This window comes from Phlebotomus papatasi, chromosome 3 (assembly GCF_024763615.1).
Source record: "Phlebotomus papatasi isolate M1 chromosome 3, Ppap_2.1, whole genome shotgun sequence".
NCBI classification, from domain to species: domain Eukaryota; kingdom Metazoa; phylum Arthropoda; class Insecta; order Diptera; family Psychodidae; genus Phlebotomus; species Phlebotomus papatasi.
The window spans coordinates 55,318,815-55,345,683 of record NC_077224.1 but is presented as its reverse complement, the minus strand read 5'-3'; the positions used below and the strand labels follow the sequence as shown (position 1 = coordinate 55,345,683).

General features: G+C 34.3%; 1 protein-coding gene across 1 annotated transcript in view; it reads right to left on the bottom strand.

Moving 5' to 3' along the window:
* The window catches only part of LOC129806725 (protein dachsous-like), an 87,842-nt gene extending 62,684 nt beyond the window's left edge, over nucleotides 1-25,158 (bottom strand). Inside the window, exons 1-2 of the mRNA XM_055855497.1 lie at nucleotides 25,104-25,158; nucleotides 11,377-13,214 (exon numbers count right to left, since the gene is read on the bottom strand). Coding sequence (XP_055711472.1) covers nucleotides 11,377-13,214; nucleotides 25,104-25,158 — 1,893 coding nt within the window. The remainder of the gene's footprint in view (nucleotides 1-11,376; nucleotides 13,215-25,103) is intronic.
* Nucleotides 25,159-26,869: the final 1,711 nt, after the last annotated feature.

The window sequence follows — 26,869 nt, the reverse complement described above, 5'->3', positions numbered from 1 at the left end:
GAGGACGACGGCGAGTCATAGAGGAAGAGTCTCATAAGTAAATTCATGCTGGGAAATTAGCATAACTAGAGATGAATTGCGGCATTTGCAAAAGTGTGTTTTATGCAAATGAATTTGATTGCACACACACATAGAAATCCAAATGCGAATTGCCATCTTTTCTTCGGCATCGGAAAATGCTGGAGTAACTAGATGGAGGAGGATCGGGAGGAAGGAATCTGTTTGCATGCCTCTGAAAATGCATCTTCCTCGTGAGTAGAATAAATCCTTTTTTATATTTCATCTCATAGGATTGAAGAATTTATTGTTGGGGCTTCGAACGAGTGCAAGATCATTTTCAATCGATTTCGATTAAAATTGGGAAAACGATTCAATAAATACACGATTCCATCTCGAACCATTGCCTGGTAACTGTACTATTGGCAGGTGTTTTCGTGTGATCGTGCGTCTTGGAAGGCAATTCAACAATCGAATGGAGCATATAATGAACATGGTATTATTGTGTGCTCTTGGACAATTTATTGGTCATCTCCATGGTGAGATCTCACCTTCATCTCGTGCTCGGTACACTAATGCCAAGAGAATTTATATTATTTAAATATACCCTCACTATTGATTGCCACGAAATGCAAATGCATTCCACTCTCACGTAATTTCTGCACATGGTGGACAACAAGAAAAAAAACTATCACATTTGTCCTGTTCCAGAACATTTCCGGAATTCAGTATTAGAGGACTATTGTTTATTTACATGGGAGAGCATCAATTTCATGAGTTCGAGGATTCTCCTAAGTGCTTTCCACTTCACTATTCCTTTATGCCTTTTCTGATTTTAAATAGATTTTAAAGAGAAATAAGAGTTAGTAGGGGAATGTACGAATGGTTCGCACAGAGTCAACCTACAAACGATGTGAATTTTCTCTTTATTTGCAAAGAGCTGACTTACCATTTCTCATTTCGAATCATGTGCTTAATAATTTTCTATCTTATGGCTAAGAAATGACGAACTAGCTCTTTGTAAACAAAGAGAAAATTTGCGTTGTTTGAAGGTTCACTCTGTACAAACCACGCCAACATTCCCCTACATGTTAAAATCAATTTTGCAACACCAATATATAAACGATTTTAATTGTCTTAAGTTAATCATTAAGGATACGCGTATAAAAAAACTAAAAAAAACAGCATGAAGGTACAATTTGAAAAATCGTATACTTAAGATTCAACTTCAAATTAAAATTTTAATTTAATTTCATTCTTTTCTTGGCGTAAAACACAGCACATTCTCTCTCAAAAGTCGAATAAACATTTAAACGTCAGATCAAAGCAGTTGGAAAGTCGGACATAGTGAATAATGTCAAAACGTAGAATACCAATTTTGATTATTTCCTAATCAACTAAAATATTTAAATGATTTTCATCAAATTAAAAGGAAGATGTGCGAATTAAGTACCAGTAGGGAAGAGCTTGCATGTATGAGACGCGGGTTAATTGTTTGATTTATTTAAATAAATGTGACAAAAAGAATAATCGAGTTATTTTAATAAAGTGTACTAGTAAGTATAATAAACGATATACAAAAATTTCAACATAGCTTTCTGAGTTTTGGAAATAATGCCTTAAAATTCAAAATATAAAAAGTACCTCAAACATATTGGCTCTCCCCTATTGCTTGATCCGACTTTCAGTGCTAGACATAATTTCAAATTGTACCTCATTTTTTTCCGAAATTACTTAATTCAAACTCTTAGGGATATAAAAGTACATCATTTAAATTTTCTAAAATTTCTATATAGATTTTTAAAAAAAACTCAACCATTTGTATTTGTTTTTCGAAGATATTAAAAATGTTACTGAGCGATAGGGTAATATTGGATAATTTGGAATCATGTCTAATTTGGAACAGTGAGATTTATTAACAACATAGATTGAGGTTGCAAAGACGAGAACATTTCCACAAAAAAATCTCTAAAGTGTCAAAAAAAATCAAACAAGTTTTTCTTGGGTAGAAAATTCCGATAAAGAAAACAATACGCTTTTACGGTGTTTAAAATTAAAAATTTAATTTAAATTTAATCTTTAGGCAGATTTTGTAAGCTAAAAGCTTGCAAAAGCAACAAAAAAGGCTTTTCCTTGAAGTACATTTATTAAAACTGGAATGGAAAATGTTCTTCTTAGAATCTGAAATGTTTTTTTTTTCAGTTATCGAAAGTTCGATTCTAACCCTATTCTAATTATTTTGGGGCCTGATCTGGAAAGCTTTAGCTATATATTCTCCAAATCTCTTTCAAAACGTCATTAACACTAAACCTACCAAGACCCGAGTCGGTAGGTTTAGTGTTTAAGCTTTATTTAAATTAAAATTTCACCAAAATTCTTTTAAAAGCTTATTTTGAAGAATTTAAAAATTAGATTTTAATGCTTTTTATCGACATTTGTAATTTATCGATTGTTAATCCAATTTAAAAGATTTCAAGCTTTTTTGGAAAGCTCAAAAAATTCAACAAAACAATAAAAGCGCATTGGATGAAAATGACATTAAGGTAAGCTAAAACTCAATATTCTTGCATTATTTTAGATTTTTTACTTTGAATTTTTTTAATTTTTGAATTTCGTGTAGAGGGGACCAATGGCCTCTTCCTGCCCCTCGTTCGCTACGTCCTTGTTTATTTTTTAATCAGAATCGAATAGTAAATTCAAACTTTTAAATCTGCAATATTAAAGGGGACCGAATTAATAAAATTCGTGTCTTATGAGCTCATAAAATATATTTAAAAGAACTGTCCGGTGGTCTCGCCCGGAGTAACAGCCCTGTCAGCGCATTGCCTCTGTGCTACCCCCTATATCCGCCACTGCCCGCATCTAGGGTAGTGAAAATAATTTTCTATATAAAAACTAAACCAATAATTTATCCCATGATAAAAATAGTGAATAAATGCATTATTGTCCAGGAAGACGGATCTAGCTTTTAAAAACTAGCACAAATTACGCACGAAGGGTGCTTTCTAACCTCAGTTAAGCTTAAATCAATTCAAATCGCTGAGTAAAATCAAATGTCATCTAAGTATTTGAACTTAATTTAAAAGTGAGCTTATAGCAAACTTTTACAACTAAACCTTTTCGGAAATGATATTTTATGAATTTCAATATTAGTTTATTTTATTAATAAGTTGACTTGTAATTTCCATTTCTATATTCTCTGGCTAATAAAGTACAGTGAAAATCATCTAAACATCCAAATATTAATGCGAGAAAACTTGCTGGTGACCTAATAAGTATTTAAATCCGGAGCATTACTTCGTTATAAACAATTTAAAATATGTGTTATTTTGTGAAAATTACGATAAGAGTTGAATTTTCTCTTTTTCGAATTTGGTATATTATTAGGTGCACCTTAATGGATTGGGGCAAAACTTCTTATTAAAAAGCGATAATTTTAGACATCTAACACTAAACCCATACGCTTATACAAATACAATAACCTCGGCTTTGTCTTCCAAAAAAGGAGGATTATTAAATTCTCCATGTAGCATCATCCCACTTGAAAGTGGTTAAAGTGAGACATTTGAGATAAAGTCCCCTGGGAAGGAGCTCCCTGTGACTCCAGTTGCTTCTTTTTTATTTTTATCAATTCTACCGAAAAGCCAAGAGGTCAAAATCAAGACACTGCTGTCTTAATGCACAAAGTGATAATAAGTTTTGTGTGGCCTCCGTAGAAGACAATAATTTGAAACGATTCAATTCCCAAGCAACTGACATGAATTCATTAAGGTGAAATGTATGTGTGTGTATGTTGATCTGAGGAATTAAAGTTTAAAAAAAAAGATGAGAACGATGCATGATGATGATTTTGTTAATTAACATGAAATTTAACATTCCTGTTTGTTTTCTCTCTTTCACCCAACAGCTCTTCCCACCTTCAGCGCCTCCCCCTTCAAACGTGTCTCATGGTGCCGACAGACGAAAACAGTTTTATCTTAATAGTTTTGAACTTTGAGTCACTGGTTGCGTGGTCCAAACACAGCACTATCAACATCTCATGGCTATTGACGCGGCTCCCGCGGAAGAACGAGGCGCGCGAGCTTTACAAAAAAAAAGCATCCATAAAGACAGCAGAATGTCATCGGAATCATCCTGTATCGTTGATCCTAAATGCAAAAAATAAGTCTTCTTCACAGACATCCCAACCCAAAAACTTGATACCTTTTCCAAAGTTATTTATGATTGTCGTTGCATTTTTTTTCCTTTTGACATTATATTGATTTTGTTTACACCAAAAGATTTTATTGGCTGATAATGAGAGTTTGAGATCGTTTCGATCTTTTAAATGTTGCAGTTTTTTGGAGCCAAGAAAATAGTTAAAACTTTTTTTTTCTTTAAGATGATTCAATGGAGAAAAAAGGCAAATATTTCTGAGATTATTTTTAGATAGAACTCCACACATCGTGAGATCGCAAAAGCCATAAAGGAGTGAAAGAATTTCTGAAAACAGACAGTCCAATAGTCATTCAAAGATAATTTTAATTGCCGAGATTTTATATATTTTTCAGCTATAAATACGCACTATATGAGCAAATGACTTTTTTTCACTACAAACCACTCCTAAACTGTCCTCAAACACGTGGGATTTTATCAAAATATTTTTAATCGACAAATTACCGATAAAATCAGAAAAAGGTCTATATGGGGGTAAGTGGGGTACCTTTTAATTAGGGAAGCTTTGAAACTATTTTTTCTCCTATTTTTAAATTAAACTGAACCTAATTATAATATTAGCTAAACAAAGCAATCAGAAAGCTAAATTACATTATAAGGCTCAATCCTATTTAAAAATAGGAGCAAAAACACAATTTTAATACTATCCCAATTCAAAGGTGCCCTACTTCCCCTACAGTTTCCTCTTCAGTACTTTATTTAACAATTAAATCAATAATGTTTTTTGATATTCCAAATGTATTCATTTAATTAATTAACTGAAAGTGATATGCTATATAGGTTTTTAATATTGAGATATATCACACTTCCAGTCCAAGCTTTATAATCATAAAGAAGACAAGTTTTTTATAATTATCAATATCAGCTTGAAGAAAAATACCAACTTGATGAATTATATCCACAAGTATATCCAGGGGTGGAATGATAACTTTTCGACACTATTAAATCGATACTATCGATAAATCCATATCTGTCAGATTAAGTGAATTGCAACCTTTTATGCATTGTTAAGCCATTTATTGTTACATTCCTAATAGAATGTAACTGATGATAAATATTTGTACGCTGAGAAAAAAGTGGGTGCGATTAACTTTTTTTCCTCGTAACTTTAACACTTTTTAGGTGTAAAAATATATCAATATTTTTTAATGTTAATTTTACACTTTTTCAAGTGTAAAATTAACATAAAAAAGGCTAAGTTTAACCCATAATACACCTAAAAAGCATAATATTTACACCGATTTCGGATCAATAATGCAGGGTAAAAATTAACATTTCCGGAATGTTAATTTAACTTTTTCAGATTTCTCTGTGTATTAGCTAAAAGAAGTTTTACTGTCGTTTATAATTTTCAGAATCGACAGTCGTTTATATGTCTCATAAGCCAAATGGATTGAGATATCCGATTATGGTTTGCAAGGATACTCCTGGTTACTCCAGAATTACAATCAAAATATTGTTGAGATTCTATATCTAATTTTCCGCAAGAAAAATATTTCTCGTTTTAAGGTTAACATTCTTGTGAACAACACGCATTTGCAGTGAAATATTTCACTCGGGAGCTTGAGACAGAGCTTGAAATTTTACTCCGAGACTGACTAAGAGTATTCTCTCTCCTTTAAGGTTTCTGGATATCGTCCCGATTTGTACGAGTTGGGTTGGGATGATTAAATGTGACATTAAAAAACCAAAAAACTATTTTAAAATCAAATATAAAATAAAAATACTTTTGGGGTTGGTCCCGGAGCAAAAGTTGTTAGCTTTGCCAATACCTATTCGATGGTATGAGTCTCATTCGTGGCGAAAAATTGGACCATTTTGCTCACAATCCTTTGACATTAAAAAATACTGATGTAATAATCAAATAAAAACTATGTTATTAAACATTTTTTTAATTCAAAAAATTATTCTCTATTATTCAAAATTCCACGATTTCTGTTGATAAATGTTTTCTGTCAATGTAGCCGTCGCATAAAACATCGCATTGGTGTACAAGTTACTTTACCCAATTTTGATTAATTATTTTCTCCCCTCTTAATTAACTCGATTAAACCAAACAAAGGCGTCGAGAAAACTTCAGTATTGCGTCAAAAATTCCTTGTGAGCATGCTTGAGGAATTTCAATCATTTTTTAACGTTTTATTGAAGTGCCCCTTCAAAATTCCAGATCAATATGCTGAGACTTTGTCAAGAGAAAATCCCCAGGAGCTTTTCACATAATCTTCGAAAGAAGGTTCTCTCTCTGAAGCATTGACGACAATATTCCGTTAAGACACTCACGTGTTGAGCCGGTAAAAGCCTCTAGAGGGGGATTTAACTGTCCATCGAAATGACAAAACCCCCCTGAAGACATTGATCACCAATTGAAGGTGCTATTGAATTGTGTTAATTCAATTCACTAATTAGCGCTGTGTCTCTTGATTTAGTCTAATTGCAGCATACCCGGGTGGTTCATGAGAGGGTCCACGGCATTCCTCATGGTCACAAGAGTATCCAAAGCAATCATAACGTGTAACATCAAATCTAAATTATCGTCTCGCATTTTGTACATTCAGAAATGTTTCGGATTTTTTTCATTGTATTCCTCACATGTTTTTTTTTAAATCTTTGGGGCTCTCTTTCTCAACTTTTCAACACATATACATGAACTTGTGTTACTCCCTTTTCCATTTAAGATTATTTCTGTGAGGCTCTTGGGCCGCGGTTTTTTGTCGTTTGCCATCTCAGTTGTTGCTTTCATGAAACCAAGATCTTCGGGAGTGATTGAGTGAGTATGTGTTGTACCACGAAAATTTCCGCCACATCCAAATATATCCCCCTTCTCCCCAATATTTCTTAAGAACGCTGTAGTTCACTGTATTTGGAACTACAGGGTGCTCAATAAGGAATATTATAAAATTGTATCATTGTAAATTTTAAGTAGATCAATACAGATATGCTTAAATTCAATATAGTTCAGCTGAAGATTTAAGCTTCAGATCTGTAGATCTTTCAGTAAAATTGACACTAATCACTTAAAATCATACTAATCGAACTTTTGCAAATATTTTACTAATAATTTATCTTTCAATAATCTCATCGATTGTGAATCATTCGCAAACATCATACTGATATAGCGATCATCACTTGTAAAATATAACTTGTCTTCACAAAATTATACCCTTATACCACCATTTTATTGTAACCATCGCCGTCTTAACTTCGAACTTAACTTGCAGAAACACTAAAGTTTTTTATAGGTTGCATGATTTTCAATCTTGCAATTAATAACAGATTTTAAATACAGGAAGATAATATTCAGTGAAATTGAAAGCTAAGTCCAAAGCTGTAGGGCAAACTGGGGCATCACCGAAAACTGCGATTTTTTAATTAGATATTACACTTCAGAGGATGAGATCTGTATGGGATGCTTGTCTACCGAAGAAATATTCGCCTTAGCGAAATCAGTGTTCGGTGCTACCCCATATTTGGTTGTGCCCCAGTTTCCCCTACGATTTGTTATAAATCAGAGACAATATCTGCAGTATTTATCGATCCTAAATCTCTCAATCTTCACTGGCTATGTATCTACTAATGCGTTAACTATTGTAAAAATAAAATAATAAAGATCTTTATGATTTTAGGTCTAAGGTCAGAATCACATTTACAGTAAAATGCTCACCGTGTTTCGTTAATTTACGCATTTTCATTACAATTCTTACGCAAATTCTTGAATATCATATTACCTTATCTCATACTCGGTGGCACTAGGTGAAAATAATAAAAGAAAATTGGAGAAATAAAACTAAAAGAAAATACGATAAACGGTGAGCAAAAAAAAACTGTAAGAGAAATTAATCGAACGGTTTTTTTTGCTCACCGTTTATCGAATTTTTGTTTTATTTCTTCAATTTTCTTTTATCATTTTCACCCAGTGCCACCGAGTATGAGATAAGGTAATACGGTAATGGAAAATTTTCGTAAGAATTGCAGTGAAAATGCGTAAATTAACGAAAGACGGTGAGGCTACGGCGAGCATTTTCTTGTCAATATGATTCTGCCCTAAGCCGTTTTAGATCGTTTGCGAAAATCGTGTTGATAATCGATCTTCACAAGGATTGTATCAATCTGTCGAAAGATGATACCGATTTGTCAACATTTACAAAATGCCGTAACAGTCGGTGAATCAATCGAAAAAATTGAAAAAAGTTTGGTGATCTTTTGAAAAAATCACTTCAGTTTTTGATTTTTCGAAAAGATCGTTTTAATCTGTCGATCTCTCCCAAATATATTATGAACTTTTGATTTCCAGAAATGAATTTATGTGTGATAATGTTTCGAAAAAATGGTTACAAACTGCCGCTCTTTCAATATCGATCAGTCGGTTTTTCGGCAAAAATCAGCATCAGTTTCCCGATTTACAGTGTACGATTCACTGTGAAAGTAACTTATTCATTTCTCGATCTTGATCGATTTTCGGTTTAGAAAATGTGTGTAATCCTTTAAGTAAACATTTTATTTATTTTTTTCTGAACCCCCCTATGCAACTCGATGAGGGTTTTCGGGATGGAAAATACACAGTGCTGCGTTGCTTCATAAATGGTCTCACAAATTTGAAAATAATTGCCTCCAACATGAAGAATGGATGACGACTGTGAGGTTTTGTTGTTTGACGAGATTTTTTTTTCCTCCTGAACCAACCCAATGCTCCTTCACCAGAATATAATTTCTTTCATGGTGCATCATCACCTTCAGGAGGTGCACCACAATAATCCACCCAAGATGAGAAATACCAGAAGTCCAGAGGAATGGGTGGCTATTGTTAGTAGATTAAACAACCCTTCTAGACAAATTTGCCCTGAAGCATTTGCTAAATTCCATATGTGAAAGGAAAATTCGCATGGCAATAAAAGTAATTAAATTCCTAATTATCCACACTCGATGATTGCACATAAATTGCTTTTTGCTACTTTGTACTGCCCTGTTGTGTTTTCTTTTTTTTTTCTTCAGAAAATGACCAAGATGCAAGAAGGCAATTGTTGGTGAGAAATAATCCCGAGCGTCAGACCAAACAATAAAAGAGCCCCAAAGAGAAGCATGAGTTTGAGGAATCTCTCAAAAGCACCCAAGAAAAGCATCCCAGATGGATGGATCGACTGCGAGTCTATTAATCATTTTATGTCTATTCTTTATACCATCTTCCAACACGCTGTCTTATTCATTCTCACGTGCCTGAGATTGGACCTGAAGAAGATGGGTAACATCACTTTTCTTCGACAATACTTGTAGAGTTTATAATTCGATTCTCTTCTGAGAGAGTTCTTGAGTGAAAACAGAGAGATAAATGTTTGATTTTTACCATAAGGGGAAAATCAAATGAAGGGGTATTTCAGGGCAAAGCCCCTATCCAATAGTATCCTTTAAGTCAATGAACGGATCTTCCAATTGATGCAATTTTCTTCAACATAGTTTCCCCATGAGATCACCAAGTTTTTGGCACAAACTCAAATCAACCTCTCGAACCTCATTCTTGGATCAACATTTGCACTGTGACTTGACTACAAAAGAGAATGACTGCCTGACAATTTCAAACTCAGATGATGAGGATTTCTTTTTTGTGTAGTTGTTTTGAGAACCTTTCTTCGTGGTACCGAATGAGAGAGGAATCGATCAAAATGGGTGCATGAGTTTGCGACTATTAATCATCGACATCGGAGACTTTGGCGAGATGGGCTGGGAGCTCTCCCTGGGTAAAAACCTGACTTGTTCGTAACAACTGAGCCACGACACGAGTAAGAGAAACATGTGAATAAGTCGATAGAGTTTCAATACCAAACTCCAATTGCTCAGTGCCTCTCAAACTTGATGTTCTGGGAGGGCGAGTTGCTTCGACAATCATGGAATTCTTCAACAGCAATTAGCCAAGCACTCCTTCCGGATGTCTTTGGCATGGCATCTGTTCATCTTAGCACGTTTAAATAAATGAGAATCACCCGGAAAGGTACTTTTCTAAGAACAAAAATTGAGAACCATAAGTCTTTCTGTATAAGTGAAATCTTATGATCGACTGTATTATATGAAGATACTTCCCCCGCGAACAAGTCGCAATCTTCGTGTGTGTGTGTGTATTTGTGGATACAAAAGATATTGTGTTTGCATTTCTTGTTGGTTGTTTTACCGAAAAACACACGTGAGAGAACATACCAGGGGTCAAGACCTCCAATTTTTTGATAAATACACAACATATGTTTCATGCAAGATGCTGGAGATATCTCAGAGAGTTCAGAAGAATGGTTTAAGGGTAGGTTTAGGGCATGGATGAGTGATGTTGCAATGAAGAATTAGAGCTACAGCACACTAACCGTCAAAAGTAAAATCTCCGTAAAAGATTAAATTAAACTTAGCAAGGATTGCGTAAATTTCTTAACTTTGATAACGTTCTAAATAAATTGTTCAGACAATTTTATTTTCAATGTTTTAGTATGTAAGGTTTCTAAGAAATAAATTGCCGTTGATGCAACAGTGGGATTATTCAGAGAGAATCTCCGTCCGGATGCGGCAACACAACTGGTGGAGTTTTCAACCCAGAATCAAAAACTAAAGTCTTCTACCAGAGCTTTCGACACGCTCCGTGTCTTCCTCAGTGATCGAGTGTGTCAGTGATCTTTGGGTTTCGTTGGGTTTGGGGATTTTTGTGTTTGGTGGGAGGCATTCAGTGTTTTCACAAGGAATCCTGGATGGACACAACACACAACCTTCAATCATCCGGCGTCAACCCGGTGTGTTGTCAAACGATGTGTTGTCACCGGATGATTGAAGGTTGTGCGTTGTGTCCATCCAGGATTCCTTGTAAAAACACTGAATGCCTCCCACCAAACACAAAAATCCCCAAACCCAACGAAACCCAAAGACCACTGACATACTCGACCACTGAGGAAGACACGGAGCGTGTCGAAAGCTCTGGTAGAAGACTTTAGTTTTTGATTCTGGGTTGAAAACTCCACCATTTGTGTTCCCCCATCCGGACGGAGATTCACTCCGAATAATACTACTATGTAAGGTTGCCTTCTCAAAAATTATCAGGTGTTTCGAACTTGGTACTTTTGTTTGTTTGTTTTTTTTATGTTTTCCTTTAGCAAACACTATAGTTCCAATTTAATGTTAATAAAATTTAAAACGTCTTACCTTAAGAATGCAGCGTCCTTTGGGTTCATTTTCAGCCACTGATACATTGTAGAAGCTCTGATCGAAGATGGGCTCATTGTCGTTGACATCGTGAATGGTCACAAAAACACTAACAGTTGAGGAAAGTGAAGGATGTCCACTATCCTTTGCCACTACTGTAAGTTGAGGTACAGGTTCGGTTTCACAATCAATATGCGCACGTGTAGTAATAAGTCCACTACGCGAATCAATTTGGAACCACTGAGAATGAGTATCAGGTGTGTCTAGGAGGGAGTACATTATGGCAGAATTGTTGCCTTCATCGCGATCCACGGCAACCACTTGGATAACAGAGGTACCCGGGTCTGCAACCTCCATAACATTGGCATGGTAGGAATCACTCTCGAATTCAGGAGCATTGTCATTGATGTCAGTTACGCGAAGGTAGATGGTTTTGCTAGCGTGTAGAGGAGGGTTACCAGTATCCGTAGCTACAACACTTAACGTATAATTTGGTTGAAGTTCACGATCGAGGGGTAGAGAGACAATCACTAAGTATATGATGTTATCGCGCGTTGTTAAACCGAAACGACCGTCACCACCACTTAATGTCACATTCACATTTGAGTATTCAGTTTTAGAGTCTGGATCGTTAACACTTATTCTGGCAACAAACTCCCCTGGTTGGGCAGATTCCGAAATCTTGGGAGTGGCATCGTCACTCAGAAAGATTACATTGATGATGGGCTGATTATCATTGACATCCGTTACACGAATTGATACAAAAGCTGTGGTTTCTAGTGGTTGAATACCATGATCTTTAGCCACAACAACTAGTTCATGGAGTTCTTTCGTTTCAAAATCCAGGGGTTTGTTTACGGAGATCCAGCCAGTTTGTGGATCTATCCTGAACATCTGTTCCTTATCGCTCTGACGACGATTTATTGCGTACTCAACCAATCCATTTTCAGCCGCATCTGTATCGGTGGCAAAAACTTGAAGGATACTGGTCCCAACAGTTGCATTTTCAGGAACACTGGCAAAGTATCGGCTTTGATTGAAAATAGGTTGGTTGTCATTGACATCTTGTATTGTGATATTAACGGTCATCTGGCCCCTAAGTGGTGGTGTCCCACCATCTAGGGCCTCAATCACAAGACTATATGCCGGTATGGTTTCCCGATCGAGAAAACCGTTGATCTGTAAATCTAGGTATAGTACCCCGTCTCGTTCTCGATGCGAAGATAGTCGGAAAGCATTGTTTACGTTTCCCGATACGATGTTGTACCTTTGGGTATTGTAGCGACCAAGATCGAGGTCCCGGGCAGGATTGAGTGTACGCTTGACATCACGAGGGGTGTTCTCGGGGAATTCAATGTTCATGACAGGTGTGGGGAAGGTTGGAGCGTTGTCATTTTCATCTAAGACACGCACAACAACACGCACATTTGCACCACTTAACGGAATTGCCACGAGCGAATATGAAGCACGCGTTTCACGATCTAATGCCACTTTGGTCCTAATTTCACCGGTTGTATGATCGATGGCAAGATCACTGTCCACTGCACTGCCCGGCACCGGAACTATTAAGTACGGTGGCCCACTGTCCAGGCCATGCAGGAATTCCCCGATGAAACCTATCTGGTGCCCTATTGGCACTCCCTCTGATACTTCTAGTTCGCGCACATGCTCAGCGCCAGTGCCGATCGCGAGCAAACATAGCGCAATCCAAAGCATGATCAGCGGACGCTTGGAGGATGCCTCTGCCATCCTACCAACATTCCTTCGTCGCACCATCACCGATTCCAGCGTCCCGAAGCCATGCCCTGCTTTACACAATTTCTTCACTCTCGTCGTGGCTGCAAAAGTATAAAAATTATAAAGTTTTGTAAATTTTATAAAATATTTTATCTCAGTGTAGAACTAAATTGTCTGTGATTGAGACTTTTCTACGAAATAACCCTCCTAAAGAACATCATCTTACAAATTTATTCATCTGAAATTCCCCACAACTTTCAACACTCCATGACAACCAACATGAATTATGAGCAGAAATAATATGGAAAAGAATTTCACGAAATATTAACCACGGAATCTTCACATTCCCGCATACAAATTGCAATTTATCTAGAATTCCTTCTTTCTGGGTCAGTTTTATTGTTTCTGACGAAAAGGCATTTAGCATCCTTAAGCAAATTTTTTCTAACACTAAAATGACCCAGAAATTTGTGATAGTATCACCATCAACTTGACATTTAATATCTCACGTGGAAACCAATGCCTAAAATGCGGGAAAAAGTCATCAAGATGGAACATTAAGCCATAATTTTCCCGCAAAAAGATTCTCTCGATCTCAAACTTAATACTAAGTCACCACGCAATTGTTGGCAATCTCTATCACGTGCAAGAGGCAAATAATTTGTAGATTGGGTTAAAATTTAAATTGACTTCTCAGGGGAGAGATTCTCTGGAAAACAACCTCGAGAATTCAATTAGAAGAGAAAGAAGAACATTTTTATGCAAATGCTATTTAGTTCTTGAATGGTTGAAATTCTCGCAATGGATAGTTACATAATTTTTTAATTACTATGCCTTCTGATGGGGAACTTCAGAATGAGATCATCAAATAGAAATCTTAAATTTGCACAAATCTTTTAACCGAGGGAAATAACAAAAATATTCAGGAATGTGTGGTTTTGAAATATTACAAGATGATTGTTCTATTATTTTTTTACGATCTTGCAAAAGTAATTTAAAAACAAAAAATCATAAAATATTACTCCCTCTTTTCCAAAAAAAAAAAATCGTACGTTTGGGAAAAAATGCAGATTACGAAATTATTTTATGTTTTTGATAATAGTAAATAATGTATGATTTATTCTCCAAATTCATTGGTGATATTGAGGCCCACCCACGATCTTAAGGAATTGGTATGTTAAAAATCTCTTTTTTCGCTTTTTTTTTCGAAGAGCTCTGGTATGTTAAATTACAGAACGTTCTACTGCAATTAACATTGTTAACTACAATTTCTTTTAAGCTTTTATTGTACAAAGGGATTGATAGTTCTTTTTGTTATGCTCTAACTATGGTTCTAACTCCATAAAAAGAGCAATAAAACCAATTTTTCTCTTTTTCTATTAGTTCGGTGACTTGAATGCTAACGACTCCTCCATAAGACGAACTGAGGATCATTACTATGACCTTTCTTATGCGCCCACCCTTGCCCTTCCTCTCCAAAATCATGATCTTTATGATTACGAGGAAATAGATCGTGTATTATTTTTTTAAATTTTAGAATATTTCCTGTTCATTTCCGATTTAAATCTCTTTAGAATTGTCAGGAATTGGAAGACCTTACCAACGATAATAAATTTATCCAAAACGGTCGGAAAATAAGCTACCTAGAGCCTTTCTGACATTTCACCTTGAAAATCGTTATTAGGAATAATTCAAGGGTATTTTAATAGATTCTAAGACAGATGATCGTGTATTATTTTTTTCTAAATTTTAGAATATTTCCTGTTCATTTCCGATTTAAATCTCTTTAGAATTGTTAGGAATTCGAAGACCTTACCAACGATAAAAATTTATCCAAAACGGTTGGAAAATAAGCTACCTAGAGCTTTTTTGACATTTAACCTTGAAAATCGTTATTAGGAATAATTCAAGGGTATTTTTATGGATTCGAAGACAGATAAAACTTATTAGTAGTTCCTTCAAAATATTGAAATTTATTTGATGTAATTTAAATAGGAAAAAAAGTTTTACCATGAAAAATTATTGTAAATCAAGAACAAGACTGAAATTCATGATTAACAACTCGAAATAAAAAAAAGAATAAATAAAAAGTTTTGGATCACAATTTAAAAAAGAACAATGTTTTTGTGTTTATTCAAAACACTATATTTTCATCATTAAAAAACTTTCTGATATCCCCTATTATTTAACTCCAACTCAGTATCACAATATAGCAAAATTTTGAATTTCATAACCTTCATTTGCCACAGTCTGTAATGGTTTTAATAAATAAAAATACATTTTACGATTCAATCACGATAGCAAGTTTTTTTTTGTTAAATAAACTGGGCTATTAACGAATCTAATCGGCACAATAAAACCATCAATCAGAGAAGCATTTCATATTAATGAAATAAATTTTCAGTTTGGTAAGCGTGAAAGTTCAAGGATTTTGCAAAGTACAGAACGCTTTGGTTGATACTTGGAAAATAGCAATCGTTAAGATCAAACTGTTATCTTCAATAGAGATAGTCCGTTGTTCTTCAGAGACAATTCAAAAGACGGGACTTATGGTGGTGCAAGATGGTCAATCTGCCAAGAGCACCCATTAAGAACTTGCTCAATTTTCCTGAATTCCACTTTATCTAGAATGTTACTCTATAATTCCGACATGGAGCCCTTTTCTTTGCCGCAGCATCATTTTCGACTGGCTACGAGGAAGAATCTTGGTCATAAGAGGAACTGTATGTTGTCTTTTTTTTTCATCCTCTATGCACTCTCTCCCAACTCGAACATTGTATTACATTTCTTGGGCCTTTTGCTGGCTTTAGGAGTAGGTCAAGCAGAAATTTTCTAATCCACGATGTTTATAGTGCACGAGTGAGATGGAAGGTATTCTTTAACGACTCTTGGTCTTCCTATTGATTCTTCTCGGGCTGCCGCGGCTGCCACTGCTGCCGCTGGTGATGATGACCATTCGACGGACAGAGAACGAGTGTAATGTTAGATAAACAGCATAAGAAAACTGGTCGCATTGAATACTCCGCCGAAAGGTCTTTCACGTTCAATTCCAGCCTCACTTGTAGTGGAGTCTCCGCACATTTCTCTTTTTGTCCACGATCCCCCCTCCCCCGGAGTCCCTCCTTAGGCCCCCTCGTGTGCCCATCTCTCTCTTTGAATTCCCTGATCACACAAGAAGACACAATGTTGATGTCTGTGTGTTTATTAGGTGGAAAAACGGCGCGCGCTTTTGGCTTAGATGTCGACGGGGATTGAAGTGGTATTTTGCGCCTCGCAGACATCTTCGGATGGGCAATAAGACCAATCCAGGTGAAAGAACACACACTCCCTAAGAGCAAACCCATTGTCAGTCGAGAGATGTTATTCAGTTCTCTCTATTAATTCCCGATGCCAGAGAGCTTTGTCTCATCAGGTCATCGGCAAAGGAGATTACCACAGCTACCTCCCATCCTAATGATTGAAGCGGCCCATTTGGCCCCCCGGCTGCCTCTCAAAATCCCTCACAGCAATACGATCCAACAGATCCAAAGAGAAAGAAGAAAGTGCAAATCATTCTCACCCAATATTCCCGCCAAAGAATTCCTCTAAATCCAATTTTATTTGCCGTTTCACATTTCAGACCACGGAATTCCCTCTTTTGCTAACACATGGCAGAATCTTTCAATCTGACTACAACAGCTAAAAAAATCATTTATGTTTACAATAATTAATAATTGTTCCTTGACGAGAAAAAAATCCATCAACCGTTCAATGATAGTGCAAAAAAAATTGGTTATAGGTTTTACTGTAAGATTCTTACACATCTACTGACACTATCTCTGGAATTCTTATTTTATTGAAATAATGTACATCTATCGATATTCTCTGAGAATGTCGAACGATTTGTCGTTTCCAGAAAGAGAAAAGTATTTTTTGCATATCGACATGCGGAATTTTTTTTTCTCGGTAATGTTTGTTTGACGATGTCGAATGACGTAATGAAAGAAAGTTAAACTTTTCCTATTCAGAAACCAGATAATATCCTTGATTTAAAAAAAAGTTCTAACCAATTCTAATTTTATTTTAACTAGCTCGAATAATTAAATGTATTAGGTACATCAGTTAATTATTAAGAAGAGGGCTGGGAAAGCATTCCAAGGGACGAATTCTTTAACAGCATGACAAAGTCATATGACAAATTTCAGTCGCATTATTCTGTAAATTCAGGAGAACTTTTCGAAAGTCAATTCAGATCAGTCACTGAGGACTTTGTGCAGTTTTTCTGCAATAGCTAATCGATTTTCTGGCCTTGATTGAGATTTAGAATGCGGAAACGACTACGAAAATTTGTCATATGACATTGTCATACTCTTACAGAATCCCCTTGCAGGACTTGTGAAGGTACTTGCGCATCATTCAACGTTTACTGGTTCTCAACCGTTTTGGACCGAAAATTTGGAATCATTCAAAACATTTCCAAAATTGGGTTATGAGTAATATAATTGAATTCCGGATAAAAATTAGTTATTGATTATGAACCAGTTCATAACCGATTGGAATCATTTTCGGATTGTCAGATATTCCAATACCTTTCCAATGAACCTAAACATGTTACCATTCGGTTGAGAAATGCGCTCTCTAAAGCCTTTTTGACCTTTGATTTCGAAAAACCATTATTAGCAATGATTCAACGATATTTCCCTATATGGAATGTCCATCTAGATGATCTTTAATACATATCCAAAATTGAAAAAATCGCACACATTTTCGGGAATTCTTAAAAAATGGTTTTGGAACAGAAGGAGAGGGATAAGGGAAAAATAAGGAGTATATTAACCGTATTAACAATCCTTAGGTCGATTTATGGGCGACTTCCCCTAAAAATCCCAAGTCTTTATCTCTAACCGTTTGGTCTCTAGAGCTGGCGACAGCGTGACGTCGAAATATATGTAACTCAAAATCGAGTGAATATAAAATAAATTCTCATAAAAATGGAGAAAACTAAGAAAACAAACCCCTAAATAGTCATGGAGGCTAGAAATAGCGATAAGATTGCGCTGATTTTTCACGGCTCTCTCCTTATATTAAGATTAGCGCCGAAAAGATAAGTGAATGAAAGGTCTTAAAAGATTGTATAACGAATGTAAACATGTAATATCTGACCACATTTAGTGATAATGGTAATTAAGAAAAAAACATGAATTTTGGGAATTTAAAGTCCGAATAACAATTCCAAAAATGCCTATTTCAGATCTTCGTAGTTTTAGTATTTAGTGGATTTAGTGCCTTATCTCAAGACCTTATGCGCTAAAAATCAAACTCGTAGTCAAAATCTCTTTAGAATTAAGATAATTGCAACTAATTGAGATAAAGTCCTAGGTAGTGCCAATGACTCAAACTGTAAAAGAAGCCTTACTCATGATTGAGAGACGAATCTAAAGATTAGTTTGCAGCCTTGTGTGGCCACTGACTATTGAACCAGGTATACTGCACTTATAGCCGGCCATTATAGTCAGCCATCAGAGTACACCAAATTGGCTGAGCTAATGAACCAAATTGTAGATTGTACTATAATATTGCTAATTAAGCTAAACCTAAAGAATAACGCATCAACACCAACGTTTGACTAGTTGAAACTATCACTCATCACATTGGCTGAATATTTTTGAATTAAAAAAAACATAAATTAAGTATTTTAAAAATGTCTGTGATTCCAATCATTTTTGTCCATTCAAAACGTATTTCGGGAGTTTTAACCCTTTGAGGACGAGTGGGGCACCGGTGTCACAAAAACAAAAAAACATTATTTTTTTTGACTATAAAAAGTCAATTTTTCCTCTAAATAGTAAGAAAAATTAGTTTTTATTTTTGGGACACCGGTGTCCCATTCGTCCTTAAAAAGTTAAAAGTATTCATCGTATAGAGGGATCCCGGTCAAAATCCCGAATTCTCATAGTGTCATAGCTACTCCCACGATTGCACCTGCGCTTGCTGGAGGCAAAGGGAAATCTTCTGTGTTTTGGGAAATTATTCTAAATATTTTCCTCCCCATAATTTCATTCCTTTCAGGATTTTGAACATTCGGGATTTTGGCTTTCGGGATTTTGGCCTTTCCGGGATTTTGTCTTTCGGGATTTTGGCTTTCTGGATTTTGGCTTTCGGGATTTTGACTGCCACCGTCTACGAGATTCCCCTTTTGAAAAGTGAATTAACGTATTCTGGTATCAAGAAAATTTGACCATCAGCGTAGGTGAATTATTTTAAACAATAAGAGGAAGTTGGGTAATTCTGATTTGGGGCTGCCTTGAAATAGAGCTGTCTTCTCCTATTTTTAAATGAAACTGGATTTTACCGTAACATAATTTAGCTCTACAGACCAATTGTGAAGCTAAAATACACTAAGATAAGGCTCAATTTCAATTAAAAATTGAAAAAAGCCATATTTCAAAGTAGCCTCAATTCAAAGATACCCCATATCCCCTATTAACCATTCTTTGAGTACTTCATTAATTTTTTTTATTATTCTTATTGTAAATAATTATACTTAAATTATGCAAACATATGTTTCTCTTTCGTGAACTCGCATCAAGAAAATGAGTAGTTGTTATAATATTATATTGTGTTCTAATGATTTTGATCATTTCGAAGGATATTGAAAACATAATTTGTCATAAAATTATATATGTTATGCTCTAATATTATACTAAACATCCCCTTCGAACAACCCTGAGAAACCTTCAAAAGAGAAGAAATAGAAATTAAATGAGTCTTGCAATCAGTGGAAGAAGCAGTTGGTTCTATCGAAAAGCGAACAATAATTATGGTTTCGGACTCAATTCTTCGAACTCCTCTTCCTGCTATGATAAAAAACAGCTCGTTAGGATGAAATTAGAGACTATTAAAATGCATTTTTTTTTGCGAACTTAAGGCGGATTCTTACAAGATGCTGGAGACATTTGCGATTTTAGAGCATAAAATATACCGTTCCGTGATATATTCATTAATGAAAGAATCTCACGAATACTGGAAGCTCAAAAGGGGGTAATTTATGATTATTTCAGTGTGGAAATTTGATACTTTAATTCTTTTCTTCTCTCCACTAAATTCTCTTTTTTTTCCTCGCTGCTCCAAAACCCATTCACTCACAATTTCCTTTTTCAGCTTTTAATATTAATTTATCTCACCCGAATCACGCATGTAAATCGACAATTATTTTAATTCGATACTTTCTTCGGATGAATTGATAAACAAGGAGACGAATGGATTGCTTGTTGGGCATTTTTTTTGGGGTGGTGTTCAATTGAGGAGAAATTTTTCCCAGAAAGGATTGACAGGTCTTTAGAAAACTTTCTCACAGATATCGAATCTTCCGAAATCCGGATGGGAAATTTTTATTGTTCGTTTTGGTTAATAAAATCCAAATTAAATATTTGGGGATTTGTAATTTTTTACATTGAGTGAATTTTTTGGAAGAGAACAGAAGTGAGATGACGATGAACTAGCCCATAGAAGAGGAGGAAGAAAAAAAAGACCATTATTTTGTATTATGTTCCTTGAGAGTTTTCGACAAAAATGTTGTTAGCATTATTAGTAATAATAATAATTTAATACAGCTTCCAAATCCCAGATCTTTTCTAAGCCTCTATTCACTCTCTTATCCAAATGGGCTTTCTTGGGATCCAGAGGAGACGGCCAGACAAGAAAAAAAAACATCCCATGGTACAAAAGTCTATTGAGAAAACCGAGGAGGATGGAATGTGCTGAAGCGAAAGAAGGCTTCTCTGTCTCACCTTTAAGTCGTGCCCAAAAATAGAGAAGAGGCCTCTATTGTGGAGCGACCGTGGGTTGGAATCTCTCTGTGCGTGAAGCATGGAAAATTAAGGTGAGACACAGGTACAAAATTATGTTGATGCCAAAAAATCTAATGGACCGACGGTGACCCTCTGAGGTCCCTCAAACTCTTCCCTGGCGTCATTGAACATTAGTCTTACTTGAAGTCTTGCATTGGTCATCCTGGCGCATAAAATCCCTAAAAGATTTGCAATTGCATTCGGAACATCTCTAACAATAGCACCAAAGACTAATTGCTGCGCAGTGATAAAAGAGGCGGAAAAATTTAGGATTTACTACTCGAAAATCTACTATTTAAAAAATGGAAAACAACGGCCTTAGATTTCAATACTTGTCTGAATCTATCACCATCGTTCATCAACCGATGCCGTATAAGAAAAGACAATGTGTTTGGCTCTAGCGTACCTGTTGGTGATGTTCCAGTGTGATAGATCGAGGGCTTAGCGAGAACATTCTTAATAAAATCACATATTCAAATTGTCACATTCAGAAAAAAAAAGATTGACTGTTCCTTGGGACCTTGATTTGAAGAATTTTTCAAGTGGATTTTCACAATAATTTTTGAAAATTTTCTTTTCATAATTATTAAATAGGCTAAAGCATTTTGGTCTATAATGATGACTTTAATTAATTTGGTAAGTGAAAAATAAATTTTCTATGTACATCATAAAGTAAATAATAAAAAAGCGTTAAATACTAAAGATTAAAAAAAACCTTTATAAAGGAAAAATGAGAGAACACGAAACATCTTTAGTATTTTAGACCTAGTTAGAGTATTTTTTGTTCAATTTTTAAAAAGTATGTAATATATTTTTGACTATTTCGAATTTATTACCAATCAATATGAGTTTATTACTATTAAACAATACTTTAAAAGAAGTTAATAAATTATTTAATTATGTAATTAATTAATTTATTATTAATTAATATTTTATATAATTTTCCATATTAACGCAAGTAAAATTAAGAATATTTATTAATGAAAATTAAAATTTTGTTATTTGAATAACAATTGAGAGTAAAACGCATTCTCAAAATCTTCATAGGCCTAGCCTGAGTCCGATACGATGATTGTATAGTTAGTATAGCCCCAGATATAATTGACAATGCCTTATAATGTTTTTTTTTTGTTTCCTAATTAAGTAACAATTTTTGCTGTAATTTATACATTAGGCCTAAGGTCCAAGTAGACTCAGGGTGGTCCTCGAGTTTACCCTATTAAATGTGGCAGCAAAGGATTAATTTAAGGGGTTACGTGGGTCGAGAAGAATAAAAAATACTCTTCTCTCTATTTTTTCAGCATAATAAAAAAGAAATTCAATTCAAGCTCTTAAGAATTTAAAAGTACAACATTTAAACTAATATCCTAAAAATTTCATTAAAAAATTCAAAAATTCAGCCATTGAGATCTGATTTTTGGAGATTTTTTATTTAATTAACTTTCCAGTGGATACGATTTTTCAAAGTCGGTTCATCTAAAATCAAAAACCCAAATATTTCCTGTTAGTTGATTAGTGAAACTGGGTTCCTGAATAAAGGATTTTATGTTTACTCGATCACAAAACTTATTCTACAAGACGAAACGAATTGTAAAATACGTCAAAAATGGTATATTTTGAATAAAATTCTCCCAAAAAAATTCATATAACATTTTTTTTTCAAAAATACTTCATTCTAGGACAAGTTCAACTCATCACCTAACAGGAAATATTTGGTTTTTGGATTTCAGATGAACCAATTTCGAAAAATCTTGTCCACCGAAATGTCTGTTTTTTTTCAAAAGGAACTCGAAAACCAAATTTTTAAAATTTTAAAATGAAGATTTCAGAAAATATAGTTTAAATGTTTTACTTTTATATGCCTAAGAGTTTTAATTGCATAATATTTCATTATGTTAAAAAAAATGAAAAAATATGCTGTTTTTTTTGTATATTTCGACCCATGTAACCCCTTAAAGAAATTTATGCATAGCACCTCTAATCGATGATCATAAGCCCTCAGTGTATGACAATTTTTAATAAATCTTTACTGCCATTTTATGGACTTGATATTCTCGAAGACTAGCTTGAGTCTATTTGGACAGTTAAAGACCTTTATCTTACAAGTTAGGGCAGAATCACATTGACAATAAAATGCTCGCCGTAGCCTCACCGTATTTCGTTAATTTACGCATTTTCATTGGAATTCTTTCGCAAATTTTCCATTACCATATTACCTTATCTCATACTCGGTGGCATTAGGTGAAAATAATATAAGAAAATTGAAAAAATAAAACGAAAATTCGATAAATGGTGAGCAAAAATAACTGTACGATTAATTTCTCTTGGAGTTTTTTTTTGTTCACCGTTTATCGAATTTTCGTTTTATTTCTTCAATTTTCTTATATTTTATTTTCACCTAGTGCCACCGAGTATGAGATAAGGTAATACGGTAATCGAGAATTTGCGTAACAATTGCAATGAAAATACGTAAATTAACGAAATACGGTGAGCATTTTACTGTCAATGTGATTCTGTCGTTAATTTTGAAAGCCACCGAAACAACATTCTGGTCAATAGCTTGTTTATTTTGCTCGAAAACAATGTTTTACTATTTCTCTACCATAAATTCAGAATTTGTCAGAACAGTTTTCAATATTCTGTGGAAAAATATCCTGAATATGGAGTTGAGATAGAGTTCATTTTGATAATTTTATAAACAATTGAAAACTGTCTTTCAAAATGCAAAAAAATCATCCAAATGTTAAAAAAAATAATTAGATTATTTTTATAGAAATATATTTATTATTTAAGGAAAATAAATTTTATTTTATTTATTTTCCTAGGAATGACCGATAGGATTACTACGCCCAAAAAAATACTTTCTCATGTAGGGTAGAAGTAACACCTGATCGACAGGGAACACCTATTGGCAATTTCGTTAAAACATTGAAATTTACTTAATGTATATAATAAAATGCAAGTAATATGACATTTTTCATTAATCTACATTTCCTACAAAGATAGGTGTTCAAATTTTCTATCCCAAATTATACAAAATAGTATGCCAATAGGTCATGATACGATTTCTGAAAGTGCTGATAGGTGCGCCTTCGACTATAATTAATCTTCAACAAAAATGATGGCATGATCATTAAATAAAAGTCAAAACAACAAATTAGTATGCAAAATTCCATTTAGTTTTGTCTGTGTACGACATTGCAATCTCTCTGTAATCTTTCCCACAAATTTCTCTGAGTATTTCTTGATCTGAAACCACCAAGACACATTGAACAAAGAAGACATATGGCTTCACTTTCTTGCAATTTTCTCACTTTAAACTAAAAACGTGCAATTGTGAAATTCTTCCGCTGATGAAAGTTTCCTTCTGGAGTCAGCACCTTTCCCCCAACAACATTACTGAGAAAGTGATGAAAAGTCTCCCTGAGGAGGGAGTTCACCTTCTAAGCATGTGATTGATGGCTTCAACGTCTTGGACTAAAACATTGAAGAATTTCTGCATTTGGGCACAAGATCTTTCCCTCGCTGCAGACTTTTGCAACAAAAAAGAAAGAAAAGTGGCAAGAAATCTTTTTGCCGAAGTCGGGTATCAATTCGTCAATAGACATTGGGCAGAACATGCACATGATGGACATCTCAAAAGAGATGGAAAATGCTCCCGGGAGGCTCTCGTGATGGCTTAAGAAAAAATCAATGATCCCCAGAAATGGATGTGTATTTGGGAAGCTGCCATGGAATTAACAATGTTTTGGGGCGCGAGTAGAGTATGTGTGTACCAAAAGTCTTGCACGAAAGGCCCTCCTTAAGAGAGACGATGGGCAAAGGGGATCACACAATGCACATAAAACATTTTATTTATGTTGGGAGAGAGACCTACAAGAACAAAGTGAACAAGAACAGATGCGTTTTTAAAACAATTATGAATTCTAGCGGCATGGCTGATGGACTGGTTCTGCTCCTCTCGAGACACCCATTGCAAAATGTGAGGAATCCGCGGGGTGTGTGGTAGAGGACCTTTCGGGAGAAGAGTGAAAAGAGGTGGAAGATCGATTTGTGGCTCGAGATGCCTGTGGCCGGTGAGATTTCGCACAATACCCAATATAAAATACCCTTCTCTTTCGCTCCATTGGACTTTCTGATGCTCTGATGCGTGAGCTCTACCAGTAATCACATCACCGGCCAGCAGATTTGCCCGCACCGAAACCATTAGAAGCATTTTCATAAATAATTCGTCACCATGGAATATTCAAACTAACAATCTCTTCGTGCAAATGAGGTCGACTAGCAAAGTTTTCTGATCGTATATTAGGCCTCAATCCGGATGGAATTTCAGCAACAGAAAGTTCTTAATTTTACATATAGCTTGGGGGTATTGTTTTTACAAGTTGAAAAAATTTTAATTTTCAGACTTGCAATATTAAAGTAGTACAGGAGAATTTAATGTTCATTTTTGCTGTAACAAATACTAGAACTTAAAAACGTTAAGCACATTTATTTTTGAAAAGAGAAAATTTAATTTTCGAATTACAGTCTCTGAGTAAAACAATAAATGCATTTAGTCTTTAACTAATTTTAATAACAATTTGATCTATTTGATTAATTAATTAATGTAATGGTTTCACTAATGAATGCGATTAAGGACATTGAACTTTTATTATATTTACATACGATCGATATTTGTTTCTTATTTTCTTTTATATCTTGGCTAACCGATTGTTTTATAAAAATAAATATCCATAAATAAATTATTCTGATACCACAGAATAACGCCACTATTTTCTTCAGAGATTATAATATCGAAATTCTATTAATTTTTCTTAAATCGTAAGAGTAGGACTTATAGTAGTAAGAATTCTAATTTTTAATGATCAAATCAGTCTGATTGAAGGTTTCAAAAATTACCTATCATTTCGACAGAAACGATTTTTAAAACGAATAAAAATAATTTTCATTCAACAAACAATATCACTCATAAAAGTTTGTTTAAATTATTCAAAAATAACATAATTTTGGTTTTGAAATTATTTTTCAATATATCATAGTTCAAAAAAATTATATTGGAAACAAATTTCCATTTCTGACAAAATAAGAATAGGGGAAGGCTTCCATGCTTCGCACACACTCTGGCTTCGAAGACTTCATATTTTTCCCATATTTCTTTATTAATTAATCTTGTCTAATAGCAATTTTTTTTAATAAGCCAGCCTTAAGTCACATATATACTGAAAATATAGGCCAGATTCATTGAAGGATCATGGGGAAATACGTAATGTTCAAAGCCAAGTACATGCAAGCCTGAAAGCCTTCTCCTATTTAAAAACTTACGTTTTTTTGAAAAATAGTTAGAATGCATTTCATCTGAATGAACCACTGAATTATTTATTTCGTTAAAACATATTTCTGAAAATTTTTAATATATCCAATACATGGAAAACTTTACATTGCACAAATTAACAAGGTTTTTTGAGAACAGCAAATATAAAAATGAAAATTTTATTAAAAAACTCATTTCCATTTGATTTTTTGAAAATGCTATTGAAAAATTAATTTATAAAAAAGTCTGTAGAAACTGGTACTAATTGCTTTTCATATCAGAATAGATTAACATTTAAAAATTATCAAATTATAGCCTTAGTATTTGTTTTAAATAAAGTTACGTTTGAAATGAAATGAATTTATATCAGAAAACAATTTCCTAATTAGCTCCCATTGGCATTATAATGTCTTCTACTTATAATTTCTTTTCATACAGTGCTCTTTGATTTGTAAAATAATTAAAAACTCATGAGTTTCTCGTGTCCCGAAGCCTGGATGAAACCAAAAAAAATACAGATTTATAATTTAAATAAATCACAATACTATAAATTTCAAAAGGGACATTTAAAATAGGATCTATTTTTTTTAAATACATTGTTCTAAAATTTTTA